At 40.4% G+C, this 21,107-nt stretch overlaps 1 protein-coding gene across 2 annotated transcripts in view; it reads right to left on the bottom strand.

The window, feature by feature from the left end:
- Nucleotides 1-235: 235 nt before the first annotated feature.
- Nucleotides 236-21,107, bottom strand: part of ROR1 (receptor tyrosine kinase like orphan receptor 1) — a 457,787-nt gene continuing 436,915 nt past the window's right edge. For both annotated transcript variants that reach the window (XM_042249177.2, XM_060410548.1), the window contains exons 8-9: nt 19,529-19,740; nt 236-4,749 (exon numbers count right to left, since the gene is read on the bottom strand). In XM_042249177.2, coding sequence (XP_042105111.1) covers nt 3,322-4,749; nt 19,529-19,740 — 1,640 coding nt within the window. In that variant the 3' untranslated portion in view covers nt 236-3,321. The remainder of the gene's footprint in view (nt 4,750-19,528; nt 19,741-21,107) is intronic.

Below are 21,107 nucleotides of genomic sequence, written 5' to 3'. Positions count from 1 at the left end.
TGATTGCTTTATTGAGTTTGATCGCTGAGGTGGTGACAAGAGCTGTACCTAAAACATATGGATAAGGCCCTGAAGGTTTTATTGTATCCCCTTCTGTATTAAATAGCAGAAATGGACAAGTTCTTTGAACTTTCATAATGACACTCATTTTCTTTGACAGTGTGTATTAATTGCCAGATGGGGAGTTCTTTCTTTTGGGCAAATAAGGTCATAAAGATAAGCTGTGACAATGAAATGGCCACATTTCTTTTATTTTATCAATATGGTTGGAATCTAAGTTGAACACGATAAGATGTACACAGCTTTTTCAGAGTTCTAAGATGAGTTTTGATGTCTCAGTTCATACAGAAACATCAAGGCAGAAAAAGATTCAACTTTAAAACCCAATTTTGATAATCCATTTAATTGTCAAGTAATTACTCAATATATTATTTTGATTTTAAAACTTTAAATCTTGCCATCTATAGGTGGGTGATATATGGTCATAAAAATCACTGGAATTCTTCCTTCCACTCGTGGTCACTAGCAAAAGAATGTTCAAGTCTATTATAAAAGCTTACTTAAAAAAAAGAAAAGCATTTCAATGAAATAGCAGTAAATAGAAATTATGATTCCTCTATGAAATGTCAAACATTAGGAGAAATAATATTAAAATTCCCAAATACCTCCATGATAGCAATATTCAGGAAATATTTTATGGTAAACATTTTTAATAAACAGCAGCATAAAATAATCAGTGTTTAATATCTCTGGTGTGTGAAATACAAATGCATATATCCTCAATATAAAATAGGCTTCTTGTCATTACAATTTCATGCTTGTCTATTTGAAATGCCCATAATAACAAATCAAACATTAAGTAATACAGTGATTAAATGCATGCAGTGAAAATAAGGAAAGATAGGGCAAGATATCTGAATAGTGCCATTATATATTTGAAAAAAATCTATATCGAGTTAAAAACAAAGGAAACAAGGAAACAGACCAGATATAAAAATGCAGAGATATATTTCATTTCTGTGATACAAACCATAAACATAGTTTTGTGCAAAAAGAGAAAAGATCTGAAAATAAAGTCATCTTACAAAATGTTGTCCACAAAGCAAAAGATATTTTTCAGTCTATGAAAAAATACTATTTTAATACAAAAGGGACTGTGTTATGCAGTATCACAGTGCTTTATAAAATACATTATTACAAGTGGTTTTGAAATTTAGTTTGTTTACCTTAATGACTTCAGTAATTATAAAATGTTTAAAATAAATGTTATAGTTCTTTATAAAAAATTAACTTGAATTTATTTTTTACCCATAGTTATGTTTTTTTCAGAGTAGATATTTTACTGGCTCATGGAATGCTAATTTCCCTTTAAGGGACTCCTAGAAAAACTCAGATTCACTGAAATTGTGTTTCCTTAAAATAATAAATATTCTTGGAAAAGAAATTGATTGTCATATGATATACAAAATTGTGGTTGAATCTTCATTATTAAACAGTTGCATAGCAACAAAAGGATACAAATATTCGCCTTTACCTAAAGTTAAAAAATGTAACTGCTGAATCAGCTTATTTATGCCGTAAAATTGTATTAATTTATTTCCAAATAAATCTGAATATAGCCAATTTTTTACGTTCACAATACCTACTGGTCCATGTTTGTTGTCTGAAGATTCATTGTTTGGGAAAATTGCCACACATTTTTGTAAACATATTTCTTTGATTTCTCATCTTAACTGAATTTGTTGTTTTACAAAATTGAAATGTCAATGTGCTTCTAATTATCTTACATTCTCTTTATCAAATATTATTGCCAGGAATTATTTTATATCCTGTAAGTCTCTTTGTAAGTCTCTTCAGCTGTAAAATTTAAAAAAAAAATGAGACTTTGAGACATTGTTCTTAGAATAAAGGAGTTTTTTTGTTTGTTTGTTTAACAAGAGAAACATCAATCATAATATTCCTTTTTATATAGAACTTGAAACCCATAAGAACTCTAAGTTTGGCAAAAGATGTCTAGCAGGTAAGGCATGAGATGCACATTTGATACCTTCCTCTAACTAAGGCAAAAATGATCATTTTGCTTCTATTTACCAGCTTAAAAAATTCAGTTCATGGTAAATGTTTGATGAGAACTCAGTACTTGGTTTTCAAAGATACGTAATATTTTGGAAATAGAATTCATAGTCTTTGGATTCCAACTAACTCTATGGATAAACTGTCTCATAACTCTTGGTGCTGGAATAAAATCTGTGAACATTTCCAGATAAGAAAATAAAGTGTGAGAAACTTTAAATTAACTAGATATTGATAACAAAGAGTTCCTCCTGCCCCAGAGTCCACTGATGGTATGCACTCCCATACCTTGGACCACTCATATGCAGGAGGAGGCAAGTACAGATGATCTGGTCTGTAGCCACACTTCTATTTTTCAATGTTACTGGTCCAGGGAAGCTTCTGTGAGGCTGTCCCCATGGGAACCCTGTTCCCTTCCCACAGATGCTGATCTACGCCAAGAGGCTGCTTTTCTGACTCTGCTGCCTTTGGTGCCTCATTTCTAATGCAACACAGAGAACTATCAACCCACAATCAACTTCAGCATCCACATCTAGCCTTCTTGTGATCTGATGCCCTAGTTATTTCAAGGGCTTGTGTAAACACACTGTGGAAAAGGCCTTCAAGATCAACAGAGGAGATTCACAGAGAGGCATACTCTGCACCTTCTCCAAGAAGCCCCACTGTATAGAAGGCTTCAGAAACTTAACATTTGTCTTAGAAACTTACACTTGTCTTATGGCTCGTTTCCATTTGGGATTTTTAATTTGGCCTAGTTTCCTCATTGATTCTGAGCATCACTTCCACACAAACATGCACAGAATCTAAATTGAATCAATGTAATTCCTGAAGATCTGTCCTGAAGAAAAGACAGCAGGTAGACAAATGCTACGGTATATACATTTTGGAGAGAGAACAGTCATGGTGACCAAAGGTGAATACATAAAGCACCATTTGACTTTCCTTTTTGGTTTGATACTTAGTCATAAGGTTCTTTTCCTCTTCACTGGTTTATAGTGTTCAGTACTTGAAACCAGATGTCCAAATCCCAACGCCAGGGCATACACCCTGATGGAGTGTTGATCCCACAACGTTTCTTTTCTGGCTGGTGTCTGCCCTGGTTGGTAAGACACAGTTAAACTTCACAGAAGATACTTGTTGCAGTGTCTGCTAAATGAGAACCTTACTTTAATAAAAATATTTGAATATAAATCTTTTCTACGACTTTCTAGTTTCTCCTGTATACCACATTTACAAAAGTCGTGTATTTTACAGTTCTGCAGAAATCATAGATTCGGTGTGTCCATGAATGTTGGAGTCTCCTAGCAAAGACGGTTGCTTTGAGTCTATTTTGTAGGGTTTTTGAGATTTGTTGCCAAAAACGGTGATACCCATCCCACTGGGATGATTTGGAATTGACATGTGTGGTAGTAAGGGAATATTTGCTTCCTGATTGGATCCTGATGAAGGCAAGCTGGTCACATGACCAGTACTAGTTGACCCACTGGCACTGCTGGGGGACCGACTCTTGGGAGGTGGGCAGTGCTGAATCACTCTGGGAGGGCCTGTTGGCTGATAGTGGGCAGCTGGAAACGCAGCATATCCAGGAGGTATTGGGTATCCATTGATGGGGATGAATCGCTGGTTCTGAGGTATTGGTGGGCTGATGAAACCAGCAATCTGGCCCTGTGGTGTAATACCCTGGCTCGGGAACATATAATTGGGATATCTGGGATTACTGAGATTACTCACTGGGCTGGCACTAAGGGAGGTTGTCTGAGTGGTGGCATTTCCGCCGGAAGGAGTAGTAGAGCTGGTATGACTTGAGAGTCCCTCCCAGGACCGAAGTCGGACATGAATATCTTTAAATCTTGGTCTCCTAGAAGGAATCTCATTCCAACACTCTGTCATGAGGCTGTACATCCTGGGTGGGCAGTCTTCAGAGCATGGCAACAACTGTCGTTTTCTCACCATTTCGATCACTTCCTGATTACTAAATCCATAATATGGCTGGAGTCCAAAACTGAAAATCTCCCATAAGACAACTCCAAAAGACCAGATATCTGAATCAGAAGAGAATTTGCCATACATGATGGCCTCTGGGGGCATCCAGCGAATGGGCAGCAAAGACTTACTCTGCACCCTGTAGTAATCAGCAGAATATATTTCTCTGGAAAGCCCAAGGTCTGAAATCTTCACGTGAAGCTGCTCTCCAATTAAAATATTGCGAGCTGCAAGATCCTTATGAACAAAGAAGTGACTAGACAGGTATTCCATGCCAGCTGCAATCTGAATGGCAATGTGTAGAAAATCTCCATGATCCAGGCTGGATTTTACAGTCCCATCTTCATCACTGCTGCATCCAACATCCGAATGTGGGGACCGCATGATGAGGAACTCATGGAGATCTCCCTGATTCATATACTCAAAAAGCATACACACAGGTTGTTCCTGAGTGACAGCCCCTAGAAGGCAGACAATATTGGGATGGTGTAGTTCAGCCATCAGGGAGGCTTCCTGTTGAAATTCTGTCCATTGCTGGGGGTTGTTATAGTCTTTCAAGGTCTTTATAGCAACTAACTGAGCATGGTCCATGCCTGGAAGATAGAGATGGCCCTTATAGATCTTTCCAAAAGCACATTCACCCAATTCTTCCATAAAACGTACAGCGGAAAGAGGCAGCTCTTTAGCCTTGCTCTGTATGGAAAAGAAAAGAAAAAAATGTTGTTTAAAGCATTTCCTAAGGCAAGATATCCTGGCATCTGAAAGGAGGGATGGGTTATATCGAGGAAGGTTCTATATATCAAATTAAATGCAATGTTGTACATCTAGAAGTCTTTCAAATTGTTGGCTAAAACTTAGCCATAGGCAAATTTCTGTCCATCACTCACCTATCCCTCCATCCATATCCCCTGCTCCTACAGTGTTTTATTGCTATTGCCTAGAATCTTCCTACTCAAAGGGCGGTTTTGGGAAGAACAATATCAGCACCACTTGAAGCTCATGATAAATGCAGACTCTTGGGCCCACCTTAGACCTACAGAATCAGGATGTGCATTTAACAAGATCCCAGGCGATTTCAGTGAACACTGGAGTGTGAGAAGCAGTGCTGCAGAGGATACAGCCTTCATCCTTAGCCTGGCACTTCAGAGTATCTGTGATTTGCTCTTACCCTTGCTACCCCTCTACATGATGGCATCATTTAGCTGAATAGGTTTCCTTATCATCCACATGCAAACACCATGCTTGTTCTTGTCTTACACCGTTGTTCTTCCAATGCTGTCATATTTTTAAGGTGTATATTGAGCTAAAAGCCAGAGAAACCAAATAAAAGACTGTTCTGATGTGCCCATAGTAGAGATGGGGAGGTTTGGAAGGGGCTCCTCTCTACTTTTCAAATCCTTGCTCTGAAACTCTCCCTGATCACTCTGGTCTTTGCCTCTTCTACAATCCCTCTAGCTTTACAGTCCGAAAGTCGCTACGTGCAGGACACAGTGAGATAACTGGTTACTTGCATGACCTCTGCAGACTGATAGGTCAGGTTGACATTCTGCCCTCTCTGCTCGCCAGCTGTGTGACTCTGGGTACAATATTGAATCACTTTGTGCCTCAATTCTCTCATCTATAAAATGGGATGATAATCATTGTACTTATCTTGTAGGGTTTTTGTGAATTTGCACAATGTCTGGCACATGGTAAGGGCTGTTTAACTTTTAGCAATTATTATCTAGCTGTTGCTATTCTTTTTATGAAAGAAAAACAACATTTGTCCATTTTATATTTTGTCCTTTCAATCAGATTTCAATTTTTTTTGAAGGGAGCCATTGCCTTCAAACCAACTGATTATCTCTACAGCTTTGCCAGTGAATTATTTACTGATTGACCTTAAAACAGGAGAAAGCAACTAACACACAATGAAAATAAGTATTAAGTTGTGACATTTGATCTGACAGTAAATGTCTATTACGTCATGTGTTTTTACTATTTTTGAAACTCAGCTCCAATCTATCCTGAAGTATAACCTAATTTGTTAGGGAAAAAGTTTAAAAGCAATGCATTTGTACATAAACTGGTTTTTTAAAATAATCCCATTAAATGGACTTTAATCCTTATTTTTTAGAAAAAGTACTGCTGTGAGTATCCCAATTGAAGTTGACAATTTTGCAAATACATATGGAATTCCGAGCTCTGTGCACACCGTTAAACAGTTTGGAAAATTAAGTAAAAATTTTCTCCAATTCAAACTCTGCTAATCTAGAATTCATGATGATTAGCTCTGTTCTAGGCTGATATTTTCCAGGGTAAAATGCCCATTAACCTAATGATAAGTGTAAATAAACTTGCAGCAAGATACCCACTTAAGTGAACAAAACAGAACTGAGGGTTTCCCTCAGAATTTTTCTTAATGATTTAAATGAATCCAATTTATGTGGAAGTCCCAAATGGCACGGAAGGTATTACTTTTGATCTAAACAGGATCCTCATGCTTTTGGTATTAGAGAAAGGTAACAGTGGGGTAATAAAGTACTTTTGAGGGAAACTGGGATGAGGAACTAAACCCAAGGAATATAAACTGATTTAAGCTTCCCAGGGGGTGCTAGTAGTAAAACCCTGCCTGCCAATGCAGGAGACATAGATGCAGGTTCGATCCTTGGGTTGGGAAGATCCCCTGAAGGAGGGCAGAACAACCCACTCCAGTATTCTTGACTGGAGAACCCCATGGACAGAGGAGACTGACGATCACAAATAGTCAGACACGACTGAAGCAAACTAGAATGCACATACTCAATGAGGATTTAGGACTCCCCAACTGAAGCTAACCCATAGGCAGGGTGGGATAATTCAAACCATTTGACCTTTGGATTCATATCAACACGAATCTGAATTTGCACTTTGGATCTGCTGCTTTTCATTAATAATAGTTAATATTTATATAGTATTTACTATATGCCAGACACTGTTCTAAGCACTTGACCAATATCCTGGTGGCTCAGACGGAAAAGAATCTACCTGTCATGCAGGAGATGTACAGGGTTCCATCCCTGGGTTGGAAGATCCCCTGGAGAAGGGAATGGCTACCCACTTCAATATTCTTGCCTGGAGTATCCCATGGACAGAGGAGCCTGGTGTCTATGGTCCATGGGGTTGCAAAGAGTTGGACACAACTGAGCAACTAACATTACTACAACAATCCTGTGGGATAAGTCTTATACTATAGGTGACTGAACTTGGGTGACTTCTTAACTTCTCTAAACCTCTATTTCCATATCTATGAGATAATATAATATCTAGCCTCCATAATTCAGAGAAGGCAATGGCAACCCACTCCAGCACTCTTGCCTGGAAAATCCCATGGATGGAGGAGCTTGGTAGGCTGCAGTCCATGGGGTCGCGAAGAGTTGGACACGACTGAATGACCTCACTTTCACTTTTCACTTTCATGCATTGGAAAAGGAAATGGCAACCCACTCCAGTGTTCTTGCCTGGAGAATCCCAGGGACGGGGGAGCCTGGTGGGCTGCCGTCTATGGGGTTGCACAGAGTCGGAGACGACTGAAGCGATTTAGCAGAAGCAGCAGCAGTAGCCTCCATAACTATAGTAGGGATTAAATCCAACAATGTATGTAAGTAATTTCCACCTAATAAGTGGTCTTTAAATCAATTTTATTATCCATATTAGGGAAGTAATCCAAAAAGTTGAGTCAGTGCAAACGATTTAGATCTATTTACAGCCTTAAATAGGGCTTCCCTGGTAGCTCAGTTGGTAAAGAATCTGCCTGCAATGCAGGAGACCCTGGTTTGACTCCTGGGTCGGGAAGATCCCCTGGAGAAGGGATAAGGCTATCCACTCTATTATTGTTGGGCTTTCCTGGTGGCTCAGATGGTAAACAGTCTGCCTGCAATGTGGGAGACATGGGTTCAGTCCCTGGGTTGGGAAGATCCCCTGGAGGAGGGCATGGCAAGCCACTCCAGTATTCTTGCCTAGAGAATCTCCATGGATAGAGGAGCCTGGCGGGCCACAGTCCATGAGGTTGCAAAGAGTCGGACATGACTGAGTGACTAAGCACAGCACAAAGAAAGAAAGTGAAGTCGCTCAGTTGTGTCCGACTCTTTGCAACCCCATGGACTGTAGCCTACCAGGCTCCTCCGTCTATGGGATTTTCCAGGCAAGAGTACTGGAGTGGGTTGCTATTTCCCTCTCCAGGAAGCACAGCACAGCACAGCCTCAAATAGCTCTAGATAGCCATCTATGTTTAAAAAAAAAAAAAAGGAATGTTTAAGTTTCTTGTTAATCTTTCTCTGTTCTCCTGTAGTTTTTGGTTTTTTAAAAAATTCTTTTAAAATGACAGAGTCTGTCTTGGAACCTGCGGGTGGGTAAGAATTTGAGTGTCCTGTGGCTCGTTCCTCTGAGGATTCTGGAAGAGGCAGATGGAGGTGGAGGGAGCAAAAAAAACCCATGGGGAAGAGTAGATGGTGGCAGATGGGAAAGGAAGCAAGCAGGCCAAACTTGTGTGGATGGGAAGAGGAGGTGGACAGGACTTTGGCGCTGGCCTGACACATGGCCCCTGGGGCTTCATGGCTAAGGAGGCCAGCTGCATTCCCCTATACTGAGGTAAGCAAATTAGTTCTCTGGTATTCATCTATGGAAGAAGAACTTTTTACTCTTGCCATTTTATAGACAGAGAAAGAGGCTTAGAAAATTATCAAGAATTTTTAAGAGAGCCAAAACTGCTGTCCTTGTGTGTATAAGGCCTTCTGTTTGAAACCAGAGAAGCCCGCCGGCCAATAGTCCCAGTTGGACTCAGCACGTCTCTGTCAGCTCAGCCTGGGGCCTGACACCTTGCAGGGCTGTGAGGTCAGCTTTCGGTGTGTGGTCACTCTGGAATGATAATTGTTCTTCTTTCTCCCTGTTCAGACACATGAAAAAAGTTCGTTTTGACTCCAAGTGTGCCTTGTCATAGCTTACCGATACCCAGTGGGGCAGAAGGCATAGTCCATACCCTTCTCCAGCCAATAGAAGGAAGGAATAGTTCACAAGAGATAGTCATAACCAAATTTGGGGATTTGCTTTGGGAAGAAGCATGGAAAGTAACTAGAACGATCAATTTCACAAAACCTTTTCTTGGAACACCTGTGCAGCAGCCAGCATAAAAATACCCAGAAAAAAAAAAAAAAAAAACAACCAAAAAACTGCTCAGAGCTTGGTTTCAGGGGAACGATTTACACAGTGATTTGCATTTTTTAAATGCTCGAGTTATTTGGTACAAATGAGTTTTAACTACAGACTCATTTTCAAATTTTACATAAATCCTGAACTAGTTAAAAAATCATAAAAATCCTTAAAGAAGCAGTCAGTAGACTGTATGGTGACGGCAGGAAATTAGCTGTATTGTTGAGGAACAGATGGTTTACATTATACAAACCCTTTAGGCTAAACTTGTTTAGGTCTGGCATATTGTAAATTATATTTTAGTAATGAAAGTGAAATGACCTCTGCTTGACCTCAAGTGGGGTTTGTCTGTTTGAACCAATGTAGTGGAAAACTATGAAAGAAAATGAAGTCATAAAGTTTTGGCAGTTCAATTTTGGCTCATTTCAAGTTAAAGGGTTATAAATCTGTTTAGTTTTTGTTTGACAAGTATTTGTCATACAGGGATGTACAAAATGTAAAGAAGTGTAAAATACACATGAGGCACGATGCCAAAGTAAACCAAGTACAAAGGAAAGCTGGAATGAATAGGGTCCTGGGCTCCTATCTCTTTATCACTCCCTCCATTAGTTGAATGACAAGATGGGCTCCGTTTATTATATGCTGTAAGGCAATTAAGTACCTTAAAACTGAAACAGGCTTTCAGTTTAAATGTTAACATTTTTACTTCTCAAAGTAAACACACATCTGCCTCAGTGTGGTTTAAAAAATTATAGAATTTTGGCGGGGGAGAAAAATCAGAGTTGATGTAGAAGTTGATACATTATTCTAAAATCTGATTGTATTTCTTCCCCTTGAAATTTCTGAAAAGCAACTGTATTCGGGCTTCAGTGAGCGCTGACCAGAAAGAAAATGAAGAGCGAACATTTTTAGACGGTGAGGTGTTAGATGTGAGTCCATATGAGTATTGTAGTCCTGTCTAAACAGCTGCTACAGAGGCCAGGCTTCTCTCACCTGAGTGATGAATGCTAAGTGAGGACATGCGCCCCTTTTACATCCATTAAGTTGAAGTATGAAAGCAATGAACCATGGGTAGAGTTTTTTAAAAAATTGCAATTATGTAGATGGAAGATGGATAAGAGCGACAGACTCAGCAACTTTATCTCTCTCCACCTTTGGGAAGTTACACCTTAGGTGATAATACACCTCTGGGTGACACAGCTTGCGACTAACCTGCTATTTCCTGCTCACTTTTCCTAAATGATTACCACAGGAAATGAGGTGAGGATTTTGTGATGGCCATCAACGTTGGCGTGCAGCATAGATTCTGCTCTGTGACTTTTCACCTCTACCCTGAATGGGGTATGATTGATGGCTTTAGTTTGAGTCCAGAGTGACGTAGAGACACAGATAGAAAGCAGAGCCCCAGGAAGGTGGTGTGAACCAGAAGCCAGAGTGGCGGTCCGGGATGGGAAGGTGGCCCCAGCAGACTGATGTTCATGTTCTTGCAATGGACAAGCCTCCTCCTATAGTCCTTGAATCCCTTACACTGGTTCCTTTCCCATCCCTCATGCCCTACCACTGCTGCCCTTTCACAAATATCTTTCACTATACACACATGCCGATTCTAGCTGGATGCAAGCATCTGCAGGAGAGGGGTAGGTCCCACAAGCGGCATTTGTCCTCAGCTCTATTAGAGGAATAATGAAGCAGATCGTGGCCCTATTGAAATTGCCGGGGGAAGGGAGTGGTATTTGGGATAATAGGAGGATACGACCAGGTTTGCTTCTCTTTGGAGGCACAGTCTTTTCTGAGAACTATACTCCTTGCAGACTTACTCTCTGAATCTCAAGAACTGACCAGCAGAGTCTACACCAGAGCAGGTACTGGAATCCCCCCAAGGGCTTGTTATAACACAGATTGCTAGGCCTCATTCCTAGAGTTTCTAATTCTGTAAGTCAGATTCTGCAGTTCTGACAGGTTCCCAGGTGATGAGGATGCTCTGGGACTGGAAAAAATGAGAGAACCACTGGAATAAATGGAATATGACTTTTAAAAAGAAAGGAAAGAAAAGAATATGCCTTCTTGGATCAGATAGTTAATGAGTATCTGGTCTCTGCTCCTGGCATGAAGATTGACCACAGTCTCTCTGCAGAACCAATTTGAGCAATTCTGACTAATAGAGAACCATAACACTCTGCTCTAGGAAGATGCTTTGGAAATCCCAGCAGAGAAAAATCTGAGAGCCATCAACTAGTGTTTTACTGGGTTATATTCTGCATGGCTCCTGTCTTAGAGAGATTCAGGTTTTGAAATAGACATCACTTCATAGCTTGGGCCATGTCATCAGTTTATTCTATTTTCATGTGCAACCAATTATATAGGATACATTTTCATAGCTGGTTACCTCAGTCAACTGATACTATATATACTATATACCAAAGAATATACACATGGAATAGTATATGAGAAACCATTTAAGAATCACGAGGAGAGGGGACACAGCTCCTATTCTAGATGTTTGTAATCTGAGCTACCATGTACTGAATACTTGCCATGTGCCAGATGCTGAGATCATAATAATGGCTGCAAGTTGGGGCGAGGGGTGGAGTGTTTATGTGTCAGGCTATAAGTACTTTATATGTATGAATTCCTTTCATATCACAGTAACCCTATGAAATTGGTCACTATGACTATTATCCCCGTTTCACAGGTGCAGAACCTGAGGAACGGCAGTTAAGTGACCGCACAACTAGTATTTAGGTTGTAAGTTCAGACTCCAGGGTCTGTCTTCCTCATGACTACACTATACTCCCTCATGGGCTCTCTCATTGTTTAATGCATCAACTCATTTAACCCTCGTCACAAACCCATGAGATTCATACTATGATTTCTCCACTTTATGGATCAAGAAATTAAGCCCTTCAAGGTTAGGTAGCTTGCCTGTGGAAGCACAACTATTAAGTAGTAATGCCAAGACTCAGCTCCACCTATGTCTGGCTTCAAAGATGGAGCACTTTTCTGGGAAAAAGAGGGTAGTTTTCATTTGATCCTCAGAGGGCTCCACAATTTTAGAAGCATGAGTCCCACTGGTGTAAAAGTGGAATGTCAAGGTGTAACTAATTACTCTCTGGTCTCTGATGACCTAGACTTTACTCTGGCTGATCCTTTGTTGCTCACATTAGTTGACTGGGATAAGTGAATAAAACCATTCAACAGCAGCCTTTACCTGAGTTGGGCATAAGAGCCCTGGATAGCATACAAGATTGAGAGTTTTCAGTATCTGAGAGGAATTCATTTGACTCTAAAGCTGGTTTTCCTTTCCTGTGCATTTTACTGGTTCTTAGGTAAACAGTGGTAGAATTGTGAGACAACCGACTCCACTCATAAATGGAAATGATTACATTCTAAAGCTGAAAGGCCACAACCATTGGATTTGGAGAGGTTATGGACATTTTCAAAGACTACAGCCAAACTAAGTGCCTTCTGGCTTCAGCAATCAAATCCGGGAGGGCGTTCCAACCAATAGTTGGCCACATTTGCTCAGAGTTCAGCTACGCTTCTCTGGAAGTGATTTAACTTCAGACATAGTTCTTTTCTCTGTAATGTAACTTTCTGATAGTTTGAATGTTTGGTGGTGACCAGGGTTGATTCTGCGGTGGGGTTACTTTATAGTGTTAGTGCGAGAGGGTCAATTCTGCCTGTAAAGAGGTAGAACAGACGTCAGTAATCTGAATGTCTGCGTGAGCCACCGTGGGCTTGTAACTTGGGCTTGCGTGTTTCAGCAGCCAGAAAATTAAGGAACACTGGGCTCCAGGCCTGCTCACACCTGGGTTCAAGTTTTGGCTCTGCCACTCACCAGCTGAGTGACTTTGGGTAAAAGCTTAATCTCAAGCCTCAGTTTTCTCACCTTCCAAAATCAGGCTCAAAATTAGTACCACCTTCAGAAGATTATTGTAAAGATTATATTGAGATATTGCATGTAAAGTACTTTAGCTTTTTTATAATATCCATTTATAATACTCATTCTTCCTAGAAGTAAAGCTTCTTCAGACGTAGTTTAAGGCTGAGCTCGGAACTGGATGGCTCCCAGTCCTCATACCACCACAGGGTAGAGACTATCCTCTCCATCCTGAGGGGTTTTATCCAGGGTGTGAACAGGATGTGGGGCAAAGGATTTATGCTCACTGGATGGGCACAGGAATACCAGAGTTATCTAAAGAGTTATCACTGTAATCTTTGCTCTGATCCCCTTGTCCCCAGTTAATGCTGTGGGCTCCTGAATCCTATATCTTCCTCCCCCGCCCGCAGAATCCTGTACACAGCATTTGGTAGTTGACTAAAAGGTTTGCGGCTGTTCATATTATTGCTGTAGCAAACAATAATAGTAAATTCTAGCTGTTGAGTACCTGTGAGGTGCCAGACACACTATCTTGAAATGTCAGAAATAACTCTTTTAGAGAAGATTGGTGGCTACTAGTGGTGGAGAGGGGGGGGAAAGGGGGTTTTTGGGGTGGGAGGGACAAAAGAGGTAAAGAGAGTCAAAGGGTATAGTTATAAAATGTCAGAGGGATATAGAGCATGGTGAATATACTTCATAATACTGTACTGCACATTTAAAAGGTGCTAAGGGAGTAAATTTTAGAAGTTCTCATCACAAGAAAAAAGCTGTTATGACAGATGTTAGCTAGGCCTGTTGTGGTGATCATTTTGCACTACTTAAAAATATCGAATCATTATGTTATATGCTTGAAACTAATATCATGTGTGTCAATTATACCTCAATAAAAATAAATTTAAAAATCTCTTCTAAACACTATTCGTATCCTTGTTTTATAAATGAGAAAACAACGATCTCATGGCCAGTAAATAATGAAGACAAGATTTATAATCATATCTCTTTGTCTCTAAATCCTTGATCTTTGAAGTATATCATACTACTTCCCAGAAATAAACCAAGAACAAATGTGGCTAGAAAGGTAAGTTAGGCCCAGAGAGTAAGGTAATTTAGGCCCAGAGAGACTCCTGGGTGCTGGGAGAAAGAACTTGATAACTTGAGATTAGGTCCTTCCAGATTGCTGAATTATGATGTCAACTGGGAGCTAAAGCAATGCCAGAGGATGAAATTAGCATGAGAGAAAGACAGAGGAAAGAGAACTGACAAACATCAGAGGCGGCGCTCCTTTAGGGAGTCAAAAGAACTAGTGAAGGAAACAGGAGGAGATAGGAGGAGAGCCAAGAGAAAAAACACTTCAAGATGGTGGCTGAGAAGAATGCTCCAGAGAAATTAAGGAGGAAGAGGACTCAGGAAAGGTCACTGGATTAAATTACATCACTGGTGATTCCCCAGAGGCCATGTGAATAGCATGATGAGCTCAGAAGCCTTGGAGATAATGGCTTTAACAAGTGAGTGGAAAAGTTATTGAGGATGTTTTAGCAATAAGTGTAGTGACATTGGATAAGGACAGGGGTTTCCAAGGGGTCCCCCAACCACAGCAGGGCTTTTTAGATGAAAGCATGTTGCTAGCAAAAGGGACTGGTCCCGGGAATATAATCAAGTGTCAGTACATTCAGCAAAGCCTGAATACTTTGGCTGGAAAAGAAAAGGAGAGAGGAATAGTCTGGAAGTGAAGAAACAGAAATGAGGTGAGAAATAAAATACATGCCCTGCAAAGTTCATTGCAGCACTGTTTACAATAGCCAAGATACAGAAACAACAGAAATGTCCACTGACAGAGGCATGCATAAAGAGGATGTGGGGTTTGTGTGTACACACACACAATGGAATATTACTCAGCCATTAAAAAGAATGAAATAATGCTATTTGCATCAACACGGATGGACCTATAGATTGTCATACTGAATGAAGTAAGTCAGATAGAGAAGAAGAAATACTGTATGACATCCCTTCTATGTGGAATCTAAAAAGAAATGATGCAACATTTATAAAACAGAAAGAATTTATAAAACAGAAAGAGACACACAGACTTAGAGAATGAATTTATGGTTGCTAGTGGGTGGGTGGGGGGAGAGGGGTAGTTAGGGAGTTTGGGATGTGTACACTGCTGTATTTAAAATGGATAACCAACAAGGACCTACTGCACAGCACAGGGAACTCTGCTCAATGCTATGTGGCAGCACGGATGAGAGCGGAGTTTGGGGGAGAATGGATACATGTATATGCACGGCTGAGTCCCTTTGCTGCTCAACCTGAAACTGTCCCAATATTATTAACTGGCTATATCCCAATATAATATAAAAGTTTAAAAACTAAATAAAATAAAATACAGCCACCAGTTTTAGAAAGCTATAGGCAAATTTTGCTTTCCCCCAAATCTTCCTTATAATCAGACAGGAGCTGCAGGAGTTTGACCCTGTAGCCCTCCTCCGAGTCTTCCTGCTCCTCATTTTCAAACTCCTCCACCCCTTAACGTCTCTGTGGATCTAAATCCCACGTAAGTGGGTCATATAGGGAAAAACAGAACTGGGTTAACCCTGAGCTTGAGGGGGAGGCTCTGCCCCTTTTCTAACTCCCCAGGAGGTGAGCTCCACAGCATTCCTCCCCCAGGAGACTACCCTGTGTTCCAGACACGACAGTTGTGGCAGGGCGGCAGGAGCTGAGGGGAGGCAAAGGGAAAGAATCAGAGAGATGGGAAGTTAGGGTTTCCAGAATTCTTGGGGAAGTTTCATTTTCTGTAGCACTTAAAAAAAAAATCCTGCTCGGATTGTAAAATGTGTAATGCAAGAAAGAATAACCCTACTTAGTTTCTGTATCACCAGAGTACTGTCAGAGGATTTAAAAGATGGAAAAGATAGGAGATGAACTGATCCAACAGAAAGGATTGAAATCTTTTGCCGGCCAAAATAAAAGGAAAATAAACAAACGGTCCTTTGCATGAACACAGTTGACCTTTCTCTGAACAGCTGAGAAAATTGAGCCACAGAGAGGCAAACTGGCTTCTCAGGGTCATAGGGCAGTTAGCGGTGGGGCTGGGGGAGCATCTCTATTTCCTGACTGTTCAAGGCTCAGAATTAAGATGCCTCTCTGGTCCACTGGCTTCCTTTCCTCACATATCTGAAGGAGACTCATGCCTCATCAAATTTTTAACTTCCAACTTTCCCATCCACCTCTCTGGGGACTCAAGCCAGGTCCTATCAGCCAGTCTGTCTGGGCTGCCTATTGTCTCCTCTGAGGGTATGGATTTCTAATCTCCCAGAGAAGCCTCTTCTTAATACAAACACTCAGTGTGGGGGAGTGGGGGCAGGGGTGGGTAAAATCAGCTCAGCAAGTGGAGAGAATGGAAAGAGATAGTTTAAAACCTGAAGGGCACATTCATTTGGATAAATAAGTATGAGGCCAGGGCCGACCAGCTTCTATCCTTCATTCCTTTCTCATCCCAGCCTTCAAATATCCTTTTGATTTCATTCTGGTAGGGTGTTTGTTTTCAGGACTCTTTCCGCCCCCTCTTTCTTTCTTATGTGTGTCCCTTCTTTTTAGATTTTATAGGTACATGTAATATTTATGTGTCGGTGACCTTTCAAACTAGTTTTAGAGATCAACTGTTTACATTTAGGAATTTTCTTTAAGGTCGACAAAGTCCTTTGTGCTTTTTCCAGGAAAGGCACTCAGTAAGAACCAAAACAAACAGCTGAATAAGTCAAATTTGATTGGAGCCAAATCTCTTAGGAGAGAAAGAAAAAAAACCTTCGCATTTGTTTTTGTTGTTCCCTCTCCCTCCTCAGCCCAGTCACATATGCTCAAGCTAGTCCTCCTTCCAGTCTGATTCAGAATTGTTGGTAAGCTGTTTAAGGCGAAACTCTAAGCCTTGTGTTGGAAAAATCTTGACACTGGGAGATTTTGCAAGGCATGCTGAGGAAATGGTCCAGAAATGATGAAAACAATGTTTTGCTTTACCAAGTCTTAGGAAAAAATTTATCCTAGTGTGTGTTACATTTGTCTCCATGACCATGGAGCACAGAGGATTGTTATTTCTTTGGCCAAATTTCACATGTCCCTGGCAGGACTGGGGCTGTATAACTCAGGCTTACAACTGTTATCCAGGCCTCCTCAGGAGGTCATTCACAAGCCAGGTGATGCCTGTGGTTAGCGTTCAGCCCAAACTGACAAATGGAGTCATATTTAGCTGTTTGTCGGGCCGCCTACTCCCCCTTCACAGCACGATTTCTTCAGTAAAAAAGAAGAAATCATGGTGTCAGGCAAGTTCAAGGGCTTTACCTAGAGCTGAAAAATACTGTAGCCACATTTTATCTCTTCCACTTACTAGCTTTTTGACCTTCTGTAAGTTACTTAACTGATTTGCAGTCTTGGTTACCCTGATTGTACAACAGTGATTATAATACTTCCCTTATGTAATGGGTGTGAGGATTAAATGAGATAATGAACGTAAAAGTTCCTAGAATAGTTTCCGAAAATTTGTATCACTGAACACATATTTGCTTTCTCTGTGACACCACAAGCTCTCTGAGATCTTTATCTGAAAGATGACATAAATCCCAAACATCATGCAGGTTGGACATGTGCTGCAAAAGAAACCTCTGATAACAATGGAATTAAGCTGCAGACTGAGGCTGACCTACAAAACTGATTATTTCTCCAAATGGAAATGACTTCTTCTATGACTCCTGCCATAGCAACAAGGAGCCCACCTCCCCAGGATGGTGGTTGCTACACAGTGACTACCAGAACCAAGCTGATCTGGGCCTCACTTTCACCCAGAGTTCTGGTGTTTGTAGGGATTCTCAGCATTTCATAACAGAAATGACAGGGAAGGATTCTCATACAACAAAGACTATTGCATTACAAGTTTGAAATCATGGGATATGTACAGGGTCAACTAGGTATGCCTACATGAATGTGCACTAATATTAACCCTTCTATTTTCTTCTATTAATTGTAAGGATTAATGGTGCTATGATGTAACACATTATAATATATGTAAATTGGCCAACAAGCAGCTAGGATATCAAGAGTTAAACCTCCCCCCCAACTCCCCAACCCATTCCCCAACCCACTGAATGAACTCTGTGGTCTCCAGGGTCTGTGGGTTTTTTTTCTGGTAAAAATTCACACTTAAGAGAACAGTTATTTTGTTTGGGACAGAATGCTTAATGATGAATTTTTTAGCATTTAAGAAACCCCATAACCCTACCAACAAGTATGACTCTGCAACAGAAAAATATTTTAAGTATTTTAAAATTAAAAACAAATATCCAACAGCAAAGCAAAGTAAGATCAAATGAGAGCTATGTGTCAGGCTCAACTATGTTACTTATTGGGTGAAAGGATTGATTTGAGTGTGAAGGCATTTTTTTTCTCTAAAACTGTATTAAAAAATGATGCATCTTCTCTTTATGAGGGTCAAAAGAATAATATAGTCTCTAACCCACAGAGAAGATAAATATTTGCTGAATGAATGTTCCTATGGAGTGGGAACATGAAGAAAAAGCAGGCTTCTGTGGATGCAAGAATCCTAAATTATTTAAATGAAATCTCCTTCCCGAGAGGCCTGAGATTGAGGTGCTGGTTTTCCGGAGAGAAAGCCTCTGTTGTATTTCAGCCCCAAGATGTGACGTGTGTTCCATTTAAGGGAAGGGCCAGTGACCCTGGTTTCCTTGCCAGGACCTTGAGCAACCCAAATGTTGAAAGATGTGGAGGAAAAACTAAAAGGAAGTGGATTGATTGAGCATGAGAGAGGAGAAAGCTAAGGGCTATCATAAAACAGCATTCAAAGACTGTAGGAAGGACAAAACTTCTCTTAAAATATATTGAAACCAAAGAGAAAGGGATTTAGGTTAGGCACGAAATAGATTTTTTAAACTGTGGTAACACACAACAAAATTGACCATTTGAGTGTACAGTACAGCAGTGTTGATACATTCACATTGTTGTGGAAGTAAAAGGATTTTTTGACAATAAAGTTAGTAAACAGTGTTCGATTTCTCTCTCTCTCTGTTCAGCTCTTTTCAGTTTAATTGGAAGAATATGGGATTTCCTTTTCGAAAATTTAGAAAAATAGCTCACACTGAGTCCTGAGGGGCTGGAAGAGATGATCTCATAGGGTTCCTTCCATTGCAAACTCTATGCAAGGCAGTGAGGTGATCATCCACACCCAAAGTGGTCACACTGATGAACGTATGCTCAATCTGCCTGGGACAGTTAGAGACGCATGCTTCTGCTGACAATGCACTCTAGTACGAATACAGCTTCTGATTCTACATCATTTGATTTCTCAGCTTGGGAGGGTTATAAGTTTTGCTTTAACGTGAAGTCTATAGAATAAGTGCAGCTCAGGACTGCTAGTTTTACCTTGGGTTTATATGCGTTCAACATCGACATCTCTACATTTTGACCTCTGACGTGTTTTGGTTGCCTCTGAACAGGTGGTGACGATGACTTCTGGTTATTACGACAGACACAAATGAAGAAGAAGAGCAAGGCAATGGCCAGGGGGATGGCAACACTAGGCACCAGTATGTACAGGATTTCCATCTTATTCTTCTCCTTGGAATCCTTTGAATCTGGGTGTAGAAACGGAAAAGAGCAAAAGTTATACTAGTTCAAATAACATCGATAATATTACATAGCAGAGCTTTAAAATGATCTCCTATTCTTTAATATACACAAATCTTCTGTGAGAAAAAAGAACCCTTGCTTATTACAATTTGTTTCTATCAAACTTTCAATGTAATTTATTAAAGTTGAAAAGTTTAGAGTTCAAATGTTTAAAAATTGCAGAGGGACATTATGAAGACTTCGCATGTGCGTGGGTCACCTCTGTTTAGCAGCAGACCTGCATTTCTCTAACACCTTAAAAGTTAAACGCCACATGGATGGACTGTATACATCCAGGAGTGTTAATGCAGACCACAGGGGTCTTCTTCCATTGGCTGCCAGCCCGTATCGACCACAATGTAGCATTCCAGGAATCGGGCCCTTGTCTTGGCTGGCGTGGACGTACAGGGCCAGTCCTGCATCTTCCAGAATCAACATCACCGAAGAATGCTGGCCCCAGGGACCACAAAGCCCCTAGCCTGAGAATATGAGGACCAGAAGTCAGGGCTCGCTCCATCTCTGCTGAGCTGTGTGGCCCTGAACAAATCATTCACCTCTCTGTGTCTTGCTCTTTCTCATCCACAGAAGTGAAGTATCTGTTTTTGGATGGTGTCTATAATTCCCTCTCTCACAGCATCACTGTTTAACTTGACACTGTTTTGAAAGCCAAGAATTCTTCTTAAGGAGTTTCATATGAACTCAATAATTATGAATGGTAACCCTTTGAAGTATATTTTTGAAATCTGATATATCCACTGTTAGCATTGCTTGGAAAATAATATAATATAAAAGAATATATACAAAATAATATGTATAGAAGGACACAAGGACACATATTTTTCTCTTTTTGGTTTGAGTCTGACTGTTGGACTCAATTAATGAATGACCTGACTGGTAGGACAAATGCAAGCATTATGGGACAGTAATTAGAGGGGCTGCATAATGATGCACCCTGATCACCAACAACTTCATCAGCTGTCTAGTTTTAAGAAAATCCAAAGTGTGAAAAAGTCAGACTGACATAAATTTGAGAGTCGATTATTTACTTAAAAGAATTAACCATGCATCCATTCCCTCATCCTCCCATTTGCTCAGTTAGTCAATAAACAAAAGTTACTACTGGCAAGCATTCCACTAGGTACTGGGAATATAAAATGAAATACAACATGTGCTTTGCTCTTAAGGAGTTCATGATCTGGGAAGGAAAACAGAGACAAGATAATTACAATATGCTATTGGAAATGCTACAAGGGAAGTAGGGATAGAGGGGTGGAGAGACCCTAAAAGTCCCTTTAAGCAGTAAGCTTCCTCAATACATGTAAGTGAGAATATA

This window comes from Ovis aries, chromosome 1 (genome assembly GCF_016772045.2).
Source record: "Ovis aries strain OAR_USU_Benz2616 breed Rambouillet chromosome 1, ARS-UI_Ramb_v3.0, whole genome shotgun sequence".
In the NCBI taxonomy this organism is placed as follows: Eukaryota; Metazoa; Chordata; class Mammalia; order Artiodactyla; family Bovidae; genus Ovis; species Ovis aries.
This window is presented reverse-complemented; position numbering and strand designations above follow the sequence as displayed.